We start from the raw sequence: 12,652 nt of genomic DNA on the forward strand, positions 1-12,652 counted from the left end.
CACACACACACACACACACACACACACACACACACACACACACACACCTCAGATGCTAATTGTAAAGAGCAGTTGCATGTTCCTTGGTCTTTGTAGAACGGGTCCCAGGATCCCTGCCAGATACAAAAATTGTCCCATGTTCAACTCTCTTCCATCAAATGGCATAGCCAGACACTGTGGTTTGTGTACCTGTAGGCTAGCTACTCAGGAAAACTCAGGTGTGTGCCTGTAGGCTAGCTACTCAGGTGGGAGGACCATTGGACCCAGGCACTCAAGGCCAACTTATGCAACAGAGCAAGACATCCTCTAAAGTAAAACTGTAGAGTGTAGAGAGATTACTAGCATGCATAGTGTTTGGGCTTCGTCCCTAGCACAGCAAAACAAACAACCTCAATACAATAGGTCTAATACTTGTACATCATCTATGCACTTCTTATATATGTTTCTCTCTGGGTTACATACATTGTATAACACAATGTGTAACACTCCTTTGGGGGAAGCTGGCTGGAGATGGGCGTTGGGGATGCCAGGCAAGCCTTCTGCCCCTGAGCTACCTACCATCAGCCCCTCAACACCTAATAAAAGGCAAACACAGCATGAGTGGCTGTAGTGTATCGTTCAGGGGAATAACAAGAGAAACAGTCTGAGCATGCTCAGGACACTATTTTCTGGTTCTGGTCTTTCCAGCCATACATATGGAATTTGCATGTGGAGCAGGCACGGTCTGTACTGTGGCTGAACAGAGAAAAGAGGATTTCTAAAGAAAGGAAAGTGCCCCAACCTGAGGACAGAATTAAAAACACAGCCCAGCAGCACCAGCTCCACAGACAATGTGGAAATAAATGGGCATGAAGCCGGTGTGGGAAGCATCTGGAAGGAGGCTGGAACTCCCGAGTAACAGGCTTGGCACAGCGCGTGTGCCCGCTCACTGAGGCCCAGAAAGTGCCAGGAGTTTGAGGCAGCAGGGGGGGCTGCAGCAGAGAGCATGCAGATGCAGCTGGGTGAGTACTGGGCTTCTCCCTGGGGAGCCTGCCTGCCTCAGCAGAGGGCTGGCTGGGAATGGCGGCAGTACTCACCACCACAGGGGGACACACAGCACCCCAGGCAGCGTCAGGGCCAGCAGCAGCATCCTCCAGTCTCGGATGAAGTACGCAAACAGCGGCAGGACCATGTAGCCGATTGCAAAAAATGTACAGACTCCTAACGTGGAGAAGATAATGCGAACCGACTTGCTCAGAATTTCAGTGCCTGTTCGAAACAAGGGCGGTATCAGCATTCCCGCTGTCTCCAACATTTGCTTTCTGAGACGGGGTTTCTTCCCAATACTGGTGATTGAACCCATGTACACTTGACAAGGGCTCTACCAACGAAACCAATATGCCTGCTTTCTGAGAAGGCTGTTTTCAGAATAAGAGGCCAGCAGGAGACACACAGACTGTCTTGTCCTAGGAGACGGGAACTGCTTTTTTTGAGATTCTGTGTAGCATCAGGGTGTGGGAGGTGTGTCCACAGATCTCATCTGTATGTGAACAGACACTGGCCTAGGAGACAACAGTGGCGCTCCCAGCTGTCAGGACACACTCCCTGTCCTTGATCCCAGAAGCTAGCTGCCTCTGGAGCTTCCCAGAGCTTGCAGCCAGCACCGGAGCTGATGTTCCCCAGAAAGACAGAGCTCGGATGTGACAGCAAGGCAGGAGCTGTCCTGCCGTCCCTGGGGGTGGCCCAACTGCTGGGCCCACACCCAGTGACCAGAGCAAAGGCTCAAGACCACATGCAGTTGGCACTGCCCGGGGAAGGGTGAGCTGGCAGCAAGCAGCAGAGCGGGCCACTCAGCAGCGGGTCTTCAGAGATGCTGTTGCCACTTGGGTCAGAGTTCTAGCACGTCATCTTCTGTTGTGGAGCACTAGCGCTTTATAGAACCCACTCATTCTGGGCCTTCTGACCTAAGGACAGAGACACAGCCAATGGCAAGAGCTCCAGCTTTTGTGTAGGGCCTGCCCACACTACGCTAGTAACACTGATGGTCAACTTGAAGGATCTAGGATCACCCAGAAGACGAGACTTTGAGCATATCTTCGAGAGTTTCTGGATTAGATTAAGTGAGCTTGGAACGGCCTTCGTAAATGTGGATAGCACCAGCTCATAGCGTGGGGTCCTAGACTGAATGAAAAAGAAGGTAGGTCACCTTCCTCAGAGGTTCCCTTTCTGATTTTTTTTTTCTTTCAGTTTCTTGAGAGAGCTGAGGCTGGGCTTGGCCTCAACAGTCTTCTGCTGGGTGTCCCCCGAGTCTCACAGTGTGACCGGGCTGACCGGGCTTCTAACCCCAGGGCTATCCTTCAGCATGTAGACTCATTCCCAATGGTGGTGCTGATTACTTTACATTTCAGCGCTGCTTCCAGATCTTTCCTTACTTGATGAATGAATGCATTCTATCCTGACATGGCTGGGATTATGATATGACAGCGAATGGGCATGTGGTGTGTTCTTTCTAGCCAGAAATCCAGAAGCAGAGACTTTGATCATGGAAAAGAAAAGCACGCAGGGTCAACTGAGGCTCTTGCTTACATGTGAGGCCAGGGAGATAAACTGTAGAGCCAGGTCAGGGTCATAGAGCGGATGGTAACGGACTCGGGATGATTTGGCTATATGCCACTTACCGGGCAAGGATAGGCAGAACTCTGCCAGCCCGTGGATCATGGTGGACTGCTCCCTGACTTTTTAGCATTTCTCCCCTCCTTATACCTTGCTGTCATTTGAGTGAGCAATGTCTCCCATAGGCTTATGTATTTGGACACTTAGTTAGTGGTGCTATTGGGGAAGATGATGGAGCCTTTGGGAGGTGGAGGTGGAGTCTTGCTTGAGGAAGTACATCTAGGGGTAGCTTTGAGGTTTTATAGCGCGACTCCACGTCCTTTTCTGTCTATGCTTCCTGTCTGTGCAGGGAGAAAATGTTATCTCTCTGTTTTCTGACTGCCAGGTCAGCGTCATGATTCTGCTGCCACATCCTCCCCATCATGAAGTCTAACTATTATTAACACAGTAATGTAACTATAATAATGACTTACAGTCCCCATGGAAGGGTAAGCCAAAAGAAACCCTTCTTTCCCTAAGGTGCTTTTGCCAGGGTATTCCATCACAACCGCAGAGCAGTAATCAAGATGTCCGGAATGACCATCACAGTTCCAGACATTGTCATCCTTACCACCACCACCATCACCATCATTACCATTGTCACTTCCACCACCACCACCATCAGTACCACCATCATCTTCACAGCCAACACTTTTCTGAGCAGTTCTTTAAGCCTCATTTTATGGTAAATGCTTATATAAATGATGTCTTTGGCTCTTGTCTCACAAATACTCAACGGAGATGTAAGGACTTAAAGCTACTTGCCTGCATTCATGTATCTGTAACAGTGATACAAACTAGACATAGAAGCTCATAGTCAAAATGCCAGAATTCAGGAAGAGGAAGGAGGATGACTAGGAGTTCTTTGGCTGCATAAATTCTGAGTTCAGTGTCAGCATGGGCTACAAGAGACCATGTCTCAAAAACACAAACAAATGGACTACAGAAATGGCTCAGTGGATGAAGGGGTAGCTGATCAACATAAAGACCTAAGCTTAAGTCCCCAGAGCCCATATGAAAATTGGACATGGCTGCACACATCTGACCTCTAGCACTTGGGGATGGAAACACAAAGATCCTGAGAGCTTGCTGGCCAGCCAGTCTATCTGAAATGGTAAGTTCCAGATTCAGTTAGGGAGTGATAGAGGAAGACATATGACATTAATCTCTGGTCTCCGCACATGCACATACACACATGAACGAAACCTAGACAAATCAAAATCCCTAACCCCAGAGCAAAGAAAGCCCGGTGCAGTGATATCACCAGGATATAAGCTGTATATGTCAACCTATGCATGTAAACCCTTCAAAAAGAAAATCGCCGGGGGGCAAACCCTTTGTCTTATGGACCAGTCCTCAGCTGGAATGCTAGTGGAGACACAAAGGAGGTGAGCGAGGCTGGGCACAGGCATTCCTCTCTCTCTCTCTCTCTCTGCTTCCTGACTGATGACACAGCGTGACCAGGGGCCTCACAGTCCTGCTGCCATGACACAGAAAATGAAATCTTTGTGTTCCAGCTGAACTGGCCTGTGGTATCTGGCTAGGCCATTCCACTTAAGTAGACCAGGACACAATTACATTTCAAGTTAAAAGCAGTGAAGGGCTTGTGTGTGGATCCCATAGACAGCACATGCAGGAGACCCTTGGCTCAATCCCCAATGTAAAAAAGATAAGTACATTAACAAATGAGTGAACAACCATAAAAAATACATCCGTGGCTGACAAAAGCTACGTAACCGATGTAGTTCAATTTCACATATGTCTGAGATTCCTGGTAGCCGGTGTTACAGAAGAGGACATCAGTTGTACACTTCCTGAAAGGGAAACATGGACCAGAGGAAGCAGGCTTTAACCCGTCTAAAGAGATGTCATAGCACCAATCGCAGGGGTGGGCGTGGGTGGGAGAGTGGTTGGGTGTTAATGTTAGAAGTACTGGAAAATACTGAGTTCGTGAATCAGTCGAGTCAGGAAGTGATTAGGTTTATTTATTCATTTTTTGTTTTTGTAGATAGCAGAGAAGCAATTCATTATAGGTCATGAAGGAAGACACCGCTGGCCATTTTACCCAGAAGTCTACAGGCAGGTTGAGGGCACTATGTCTGAGCATGACATGGGGCTTGGAGGAAAGCTGGAGTACTGAGAGGGTCGATCCTGAGCCTCACCTCCCCACCCTGGGAGGTGCATCCACTGTTCGTTGCTTTGGGTAGCATGAGTTTGGCTTGCCTTTCGAATAACCCGAAGTCGGACAAGCCTGGTGAGGTTTTAAGAGCAGCCCGGAAAACTCATGTCTGTACTGCTTTGGGAACAATTCAGCTTCTGGAATCAGTGCAAAGATTAATCCCAAGATGAACTTTTGCCACCCCAAGCATCCAGATTCCTTCCCAGAGCCGGGAGGATAAAAGCGCATGGACAGAGAGAATCAAAGGAAAATCTGTTCAAATTCGGCTTCCCGGAAAAGTCCCAACAAAAGACTCTCGGTTGCAGCTATTCTATCTTTGACGCACCAGAGGGCGCTGCTGCGCTGCAGGAAAACCAGCCAGTCACCATGTCTGCCCTTCCAACTCCTCCCTTGCAGGAGTTGATGGAGCCGCCACCTGCTCTGGGACAGACCAGTTTTCAGTGACTCTCACAGGCCTTCAGAGCTAAGAACCCGATGTCAGCAGCTTCCCCCGAGCCACTAGGCTGAGAGGTGTGGACCCAAGCAGACACGGGCCCTGTGTCTGCAGTCTTTTCTGTTGCTTGCTGGCTTGACACACCTAAGCTCCAACCTACCCTCGACCTGGTTCTCCTCTCTACCTTGCACATGAGGCCATGGCTAAGGGGGAGGGAGGGCCGGAGCTGCAGCGCTGTTTACTCGGAGGTCTTGTTCTGAGGGACTTGAGGGGGCCCAGGGCTGGGTCTGTGGATAAAGCGCTTGCCATGCAAGAAAATAGGAAGTGAGTTCAAACGCCCAGTACCCACCTAAAAGAGCTGGGCACTGTGGAACATGCCTGTAATCCCAGCGCCGGGGAGGCAGAGACAGGAGGCTCTCTGAGGTAGGTTAGCCTGAGGGCTCCGAGTTCAACATGAAGAGTTTATTCAATAAAGTTTAAAAAAAAAAGTGGCTGGCTAGCTGGTTGGCTCAGTGCCCGTCCTGATCCTCTGAGTTGACTCGCAGGGACCCACATGGTGGGAGGAGAAAATGAACTTCTCTGCCCTTCACACGTGCATTGTATGGCTTGGGTGCGTTCCCTTCCACACAAAAACATTAATTAAAGAAAAAAAAAAAACAAAACAAGTGGAGAGCCATTTTGAAAGACACCTGATATTTCCCTGTCTTCCACCTGCCCAGGACCCTGTGTTCACACTTATGCATACAAACATGCATGCTTGTATGCACACACACACACACACACACACACACAGTAAAAATGCCTCAGAGGGTGTGACTGCCTGCCACGAACCACTCCTTGCTCCCAGCCTGGGTTGTTCTGGCTTTTTCCTTCCATCCTCGCATCACTCACTGCTTGCAGCTCTTTTCTTTCTGCACAAATTTCTCTGCCTCTACAGAAATAATTTTTGTTATGGCGAGTTTTGCCTATTTTGCCTTCGTGAGACATGGTCTTGCCACACACCCCAGTCTATCCTAACACTTCGTATTCTCCTGTCTCTGCCTCCTGATAACATGTGTGCAGCCTCCCAGATGACATCAGAAAAGCACTCCTCATCCTCATAGGGCTGAGAACGCTTCCTCCGTGCCAGGGCCCACTTAATAGAGAGCTACCTATCGGCCACGTGGGACCGTGCGGTTTCTGCTTGCTCTGTTTCCTCCTGTGTGTCCTCTCTCCTCAGACACGAGGCTGAGCCCGTGGCAATAATTAAAGGAATGGAATTTGTACAATTCCACCCTGGCAACCTGACAGAGGTTGTGCATGTGTTTGGCTAACAGAACACATCATTGCCAAGGCCAATGAGTCACAGGCCCCTGAGAGCAATCGGAACCACAGAGCCAGGTGCAAGAAAGGCCATTAGACTCCTATTAAAGAGGCACAATCAATAGTTATGCTGGGACAATGGGAACAAGCTGGGATAATTTTGGGCCAACTAGAATGGTTGTACTAAAGATTGTTGGATATTGTGTTTATTGCTGGGGCTCATCTCACCTCTTTTCATCATAATGAGGAGGGGGCCCCAGAGGGTATGTTGTTGTTGGGGCTCACACTTTTGAGAGCACTCCCGAACAATTTCCACGAAGCTCACCTCATTTCTTCCCCGGAAAAGCTGGAGCAGGTCCAGGATCTCCTCAGGGTCTAGGAACTGGTGGCTCGCCCTCCCTCAGCCTGGCCTTCCGACCACAGGACTGTTATCAGAGAGGCACAGCTGGCCCGTGCAGAGCTCATATGCTCTGGGTGTGGGCTCAGACTCAGGCCAGAGCAGATCTGCCCAGGTGGGACAAATTCCTGCCACCTTTCCTTCCCATGTATAAGCCACATCCTCCTCCCAACCCCCAAGCCCCTTTTTAGGCCACCAGCCTTCTGCCTTCATAGCCCACGTCAAGAACTTCATACCCTGTTGTCTCTCCCTCAGGACCTCCTGTCCCAAGCTCCTCGTTGCTGAGAATGTGTCTCAACTGTTGTGTGGCTACTACTTCCCGGCTCGAGCTCTTGTGTTTGGCCACCTTCTGGCCCAGAACAAATGTGAGCTTGTGAGCTCCTGTCCTGCTGTGGCTGGCTCGAGGTCCCCATAGTTGCAGGCCCTACCATACCACACATGTATTCAAGGTGGAGGGTACTTTGGATGCATGCTCAGTTGCTTCCTCCTTCTCAGCCTTTTGCAGGGTTGCAGGAAGGGGCATCGAGTCTCAAAGTCATTCCTACCTAGTATGAAGGCCACCACATAGTTGGAGATCTGACCCATGCCCACGATGGCAAATAACGCGGTGAACATCGCCCAGCTGGTGGAGAAGATCTGCACGAAGCTGAATCCAGTCTGCACAGCCATGGTCGCAAAGAGGACTTTCTTCCTGCCAAACCTACATACGGAACAAAGCGTAAACACAGTGACTCGGGGTGTGGAACCCCCAAGCCTAGCTTCACTGTAGGTTCTGCCTCGTCGCAGGACTCAGACAGATGTCTGTGTGTGTCTTTCCTTCCCTGTGACATCCTGTCAGCCTCTTTCCTGGAGGCGAAGCCATCTTCCCAGGAACTACCTTCCAAGATGCCAGGTCTCTGGAAAACACAGGGCGTCTTCTGTGAGGAGCACATCGACAGATGCGATCTTTAGGAGGAGCCGTAGGAGGGCTGGGGGCATGGCTTAGGGAACAGAGAGCTTGCTTAGCACAAATGAAGCTCTGGCTTTGATCCCCAGAATGGGGTAGGCTGGGTGTGGCAGCACACATCTGTGATCCCTGCACCTGAGAGAGGTTGAGGCAGAAGGACTGCTCAAGGCCACTGTTAGCGACACAGCGATTTTGAGGCCATCCTCAACCATCCTGGACCTGTCTCGAAAGACAAATTTAAAAAAAAAGAGCCACACCATTTGTGAAGACTGGGGAAAGCTCAAAGGGCAGGTTGCAGATACATCTTATATTGCTCACATGGGAATTCTGTAAGTTTAGAAACTCCCTCAAGGCCTCTTGCCTCTTAACCTTGGCTGCACTTGGAACCACACAGAGAGCTTTAAAAATGACAGATGTGGCCCTTGACTTACAACGGCTCAGCTTAGGACTTCGTGACTTTCCAGTGTTGGGGAAGTGCTGTACATTCCGTTAGAATACCTGCTTTGAATTCTGCTCTTGGATTCTCTGCACTCTCCCTGGCGGACAGGGATACGGCCTGCGGGCCTCCCCATGCTGAGCAGCAGCAGTGAGCTGCACTCCTGACAGGAAACGGCTGGTCCTCTCCAGTTGGCTGTTTCTTGAGCTAGTCTGTTGTATTAGGGACATGAGGATTTTTTTAAATGTAAGACCTCTTCAGTTTAGGGTGGGTTCATCAGGACAGGCCTGGGGGAAAGGCAAGGCGCTCATGCCAGCTCCCCACTTTGCCCAAGCCTTATTTGTCTGCAGTGCAGTTTGAGTATTGGGGTGTTATGAAGTTTCCCAGGTTTGTCTCTAAAATTGAAAACCACTGTTTTCTGGGAAGATGTCATTCTCAGCCTCGTCTGTTGTATCACCAGTCAGTTTAAGCTTTAATTTTTCATTCTGGCAGTGACCAACGGGCAGGGTGGAGAGTAGGTGTGGATAGGAGCTTCCTGCCCCATTCCCACTGGCCTTTAAAACTTGGGGATCCCCAAGTGGTGCCCAATACTGCCAGTTAACACTCCCGCTTGCCTTGGCCACAAGAGAACAGCTGGGACAGGTAGGACACAACTTGGGCTACTGCAATCTTGCCCCCACGAAAGCTCTGGTGGCCCAAAGCCAGCCTGGGTCAGTTCTATGGCTGCAGGCCCAGCCATGGCTCAGCTCCCAGGCTCAGAGAGTGCATAGTGGGGGCTGCTTGGCCTGACTCTAAATATTGGCTGTTGGTACAATAACAATATATCATCTACCCCCAACCCTGTCAAGAGTTCGGGGGGGGGGGTCACTGATGACAGCAGCGTTTTCTTCTGTGAAGGGGCTTGGGTTGATACTTCTGTCTCTTTGGCCAAAGCCCTGTGAGTTCAGACCGGGAGGGTGACAGGGGTGTGTCTCGGGAGGGTGCTGGGGCTAGGGTTGCATGTTAGGACCATATGGGAAAGGCTTCTTTATTTCTTAGCTTGTTTGTCACTCAGTGAGTTGGATAGGCAGGATCTTGTCATATAGGGGTGCTACAGTCAAGGCAGCACCCTAGATTTATCTGGGAAAGATTTATTTACTTAGTCAGTCAAACAAAGTCTTGATACAGGGTCCAGGCTGACATTGACCTTGTAATTCTCTTCCCAGGCCCTCTCCTCCCAAGTGCTAGGCTCCTCTTATTGTTTGCCCAATGCCTAGAGGGTCTTTCTTTGTGTAGAAAGCCCATGAGTTTGGCCTTGTGTCAAGCTAGGCTACGAACTGCTATATATACGAACAGCTATACCCCATTATTCCCCATCCAATGTCCTTACCTGTCTGACAGCTGCCCAGACACGAAGGAGCCACAGAGAACGCCTACGAAGAACAGGGAGGTGGTGAGGGGTGTCTTCCAGTCATCCTCACACACCAGATTCCACTGTCAACAAGACAGCATGCAACATGAGCCCAGTCCTCCAGCCGGACCCACCCGTGCCCCACTCCAAGGAGTGCCAGATGGATGCCAGGTGCACTGCCCTCCCTCGTGCCAGCCTGCTGGCTCTGTGCAAAGGGCACAGGCTGCAGGGCTCTGGATTTGACTCTGCCATTCCATGTTACAAGCAGCCTGGGGCATGCCGCTATCCCTCATTGAGAGGAGCTTCCTGTTCAAGAGGAGATAGTTTCAACCTGACAAGCCTTCAACCACAAAGCAGCGTGAAGCAAAGGAATCCTGGTCCCTTTGAGGCAGCCTAGCACAGAGGGAGAGATTTGAAAAGTCAGAGGAGCGGGGCAGAAGACATGGCCAAGTTGGTCTAAGAGTTAAAATGTCATCTGCAGTGTTGAAAATTGAAAATAGCCCCAGTGCTGTGTGAGTTTATTTTTTTAAGTAGACGTCTCTGGAAAGTATTGTCCTCCTGATTTCCTCAGACCTATACGGTGCATCTGACCAACTGTGCTGGCTCTCCCCACCCTTTTCAAGGGTTGTCTGAGCCACCTTCCTCCACTCCTCTGCCCTCCTTCGAACCCAGCCTTCCCAACGCTGTGGTCCCTCCCAGTCCCCAGGCCCTGTGGGCTGCTACCACACCAACAAGTTGCTGCTGGTGGATCCATGAAACGAGTTTCAGCCAGAGTTTCTGTTTCCAGATTTCCATTGAAGTCAATTCAACCAGGTCTCAAGGGAGGCTGCAGAGATTTCAAAGTGTGCCTGACAACCTTTGTTTATATATTTTGGACTTGCAGTATGTATGGAAACAGCACGTCACAGGATGAGCCAGCCAAGGAGAAGGACCCTCGCCTCCGGCCTGCCCCTTGCTCCCTGGGTGGGCATCCTATATTCACGGCATTCGTGGAGTGATTCTGTTCACTCCCCATAGTTGACCTCAAAGTGTAGTTGATTTAAATTAGCTCATGCATATGCATTATTCTACATCTCATTCTGTAGTGCAACGAGGCGTTTCTAGAAACACAAACAACAACAACAAAAGCCTAAACCAAAAAGCTAAGGCAATCAGTGCAAGCAGAGAGTCAGGGAGGCTATGAAAACTCAAGCCAGGAGTTCACAGCAGACCGATCTGCTCAAGGGTCTGCCTGTGGCCATGGGGTCCCAGCAGCTCAGCTCTAGAAGGGCCTCACGACCCACAGACAAGATAACCCGTTGAGACTGCCTTCCATAACGGGTCACCCTAGACTCCTGATGCTGTTGGGATGTCAAAGCAGGGCTCTGCAGAAGACAAACATGGACTAGGGAGTCGAACTCCCAGTGAAGTTTAAGCTCTGTTGTAAGGTATCAAGAAAGTAAGCAAACATACTTAATTCAGTGATGGCTCTTGGAGGTAAGAATTTTGGGAAGCGATTAAGGTTAAATGAGGTGATGAGGGTGCGGCCTGATCCAAAGGGACAGCAGCTTCAGAAGAGGACAGGTGTAAGTTAGCAAGTTTTCTGTCTCACCACGTGACAACCGCTGGCCCTGAACTCCTCAGCCCTCATAACCCAGAGTTGAATAAACCTTTATTCCACTTGTGTGTTAGTGTATGTGTATGGCTTGTTAGCTGTATTTTCATGTGTGTGCATCCACACATGTGGGGGTAGAGGAAGATGTCAGGTGTCTTCCTCTATCACTTTCTGCCTTATTCCCATGAAGTAGGATCTCTCATTCAACTGGAAGCTCCCAGTTTAGACGAGGCTAGCTGCCCGATGTGCTTCCAGAATCTGCCCGTCTCCAACCCCTACTGCTGGGATAGACATGTGCAGCCAAGCCTGGCTTTTTATACATGACTCCTGGGGATTTGAACTCAGGTTCATGAGTACCTGCACAGCAAGTACTCTTTCTCACTGAGTCACCTTGCCAGCCCAAACCTTCATTCTTGATAAATTACCCAGAAATGGAGCCAGCTGAGATGGCTCAGAGGATTAAGGTGCTTGCTGAGTAAGCCTGGCCATCTGAGCTCAATCCCTGGAGTTCGTGTGAGGGTGGAGAGACAGAGAACCAACTTCGAAAAGTTGTCCTCCGACCTCCGCAGGCACCTGTGGTACAGCCCCTCCCCCAAGCCAAGCCCCCACTCACACTATTAACAAATGAAACAAAGCTAAAAATAATTACCTAGAAATGAAAGTGGAGCTGAAGTCCTTTAACAGACTCCGGAAGACAAGATAGACAAAGAGCCCTCTACTGCTATCCAGTCAGGCTTCCATGTTTGTCAGCATACAGACCAGAAGGAGCGGGCAAGATGTACCTGAATGGATGGCTACCTTTTTCCAAAACTAGCTGGCCAAAGCTTGGGAAGCAGCTTGAGTTCTAACTCCGAAACACAGAGACGTGTCATTGTCTCCCTGAGGGCTCAGAGCTCCTGTGCTTCTTACAGGAATGTGACACCAGGGGATAATTGCTTTGCTTAGGAGTAGAGGTAGTAGGCTGCCATCACCCAGTTCAGCCTTGTGCAGAGCCCACCAGATCTTATGCCAGCAGAGGTGCTGCCATGCCAGCCTTCCACCGTCACTCTTCTAGCAAAGAGCTTCCAAGCAGAATGTTCTCTGCTTTGCGTTCTGTTTTGCTTTTAACCGTTTCACTGTTAGGACTTTGAAAGAGAGAGGCAAAGAAAGGACTTAGTGACTGGCGTGGTGCACACCTTTAATCCCAGCACTTGGGAGGCAGAGGCAGGCAGATCTCTGAGTTCGAGGCCTGCCTGTTTCTCTCAGTGGGATGGAACTGCTCCCTACGTGTGGGCACACACATAAACACACAAACACACTTTCCGTTAGAGGGTCAGAGCCTCAAGGAGGAAGCCTCCATAACTA

The 12,652-nt window shown here is 50.0% G+C and overlaps 1 protein-coding gene across 2 annotated transcripts in view; it reads right to left on the reverse strand.

Moving 5' to 3' along the window:
• The window catches only part of Slc22a4 (solute carrier family 22 member 4), a 45,731-nt gene that overhangs the window by 14,598 nt on the left and 18,481 nt on the right, over positions 1–12,652 (reverse strand). For both annotated transcript variants that reach the window (XM_055602903.1, XM_055602902.1), the window contains exons 2-4: positions 9,694–9,797; positions 7,488–7,642; positions 1,077–1,248 (exon numbers count right to left, since the gene is read on the reverse strand). In XM_055602903.1, the coding sequence (XP_055458878.1) occupies positions 1,077–1,248; positions 7,488–7,642; positions 9,694–9,797 (431 nt within the window). The remainder of the gene's footprint in view (positions 1–1,076; positions 1,249–7,487; positions 7,643–9,693; positions 9,798–12,652) is intronic.

The sequence above is a fragment of the Psammomys obesus genome, unplaced genomic scaffold, assembly GCF_907164565.1.
Source record: "Psammomys obesus unplaced genomic scaffold, mPsaObe1.curated_primary_1811, whole genome shotgun sequence".
In the NCBI taxonomy this organism is placed as follows: Eukaryota; Metazoa; Chordata; class Mammalia; order Rodentia; family Muridae; genus Psammomys; species Psammomys obesus.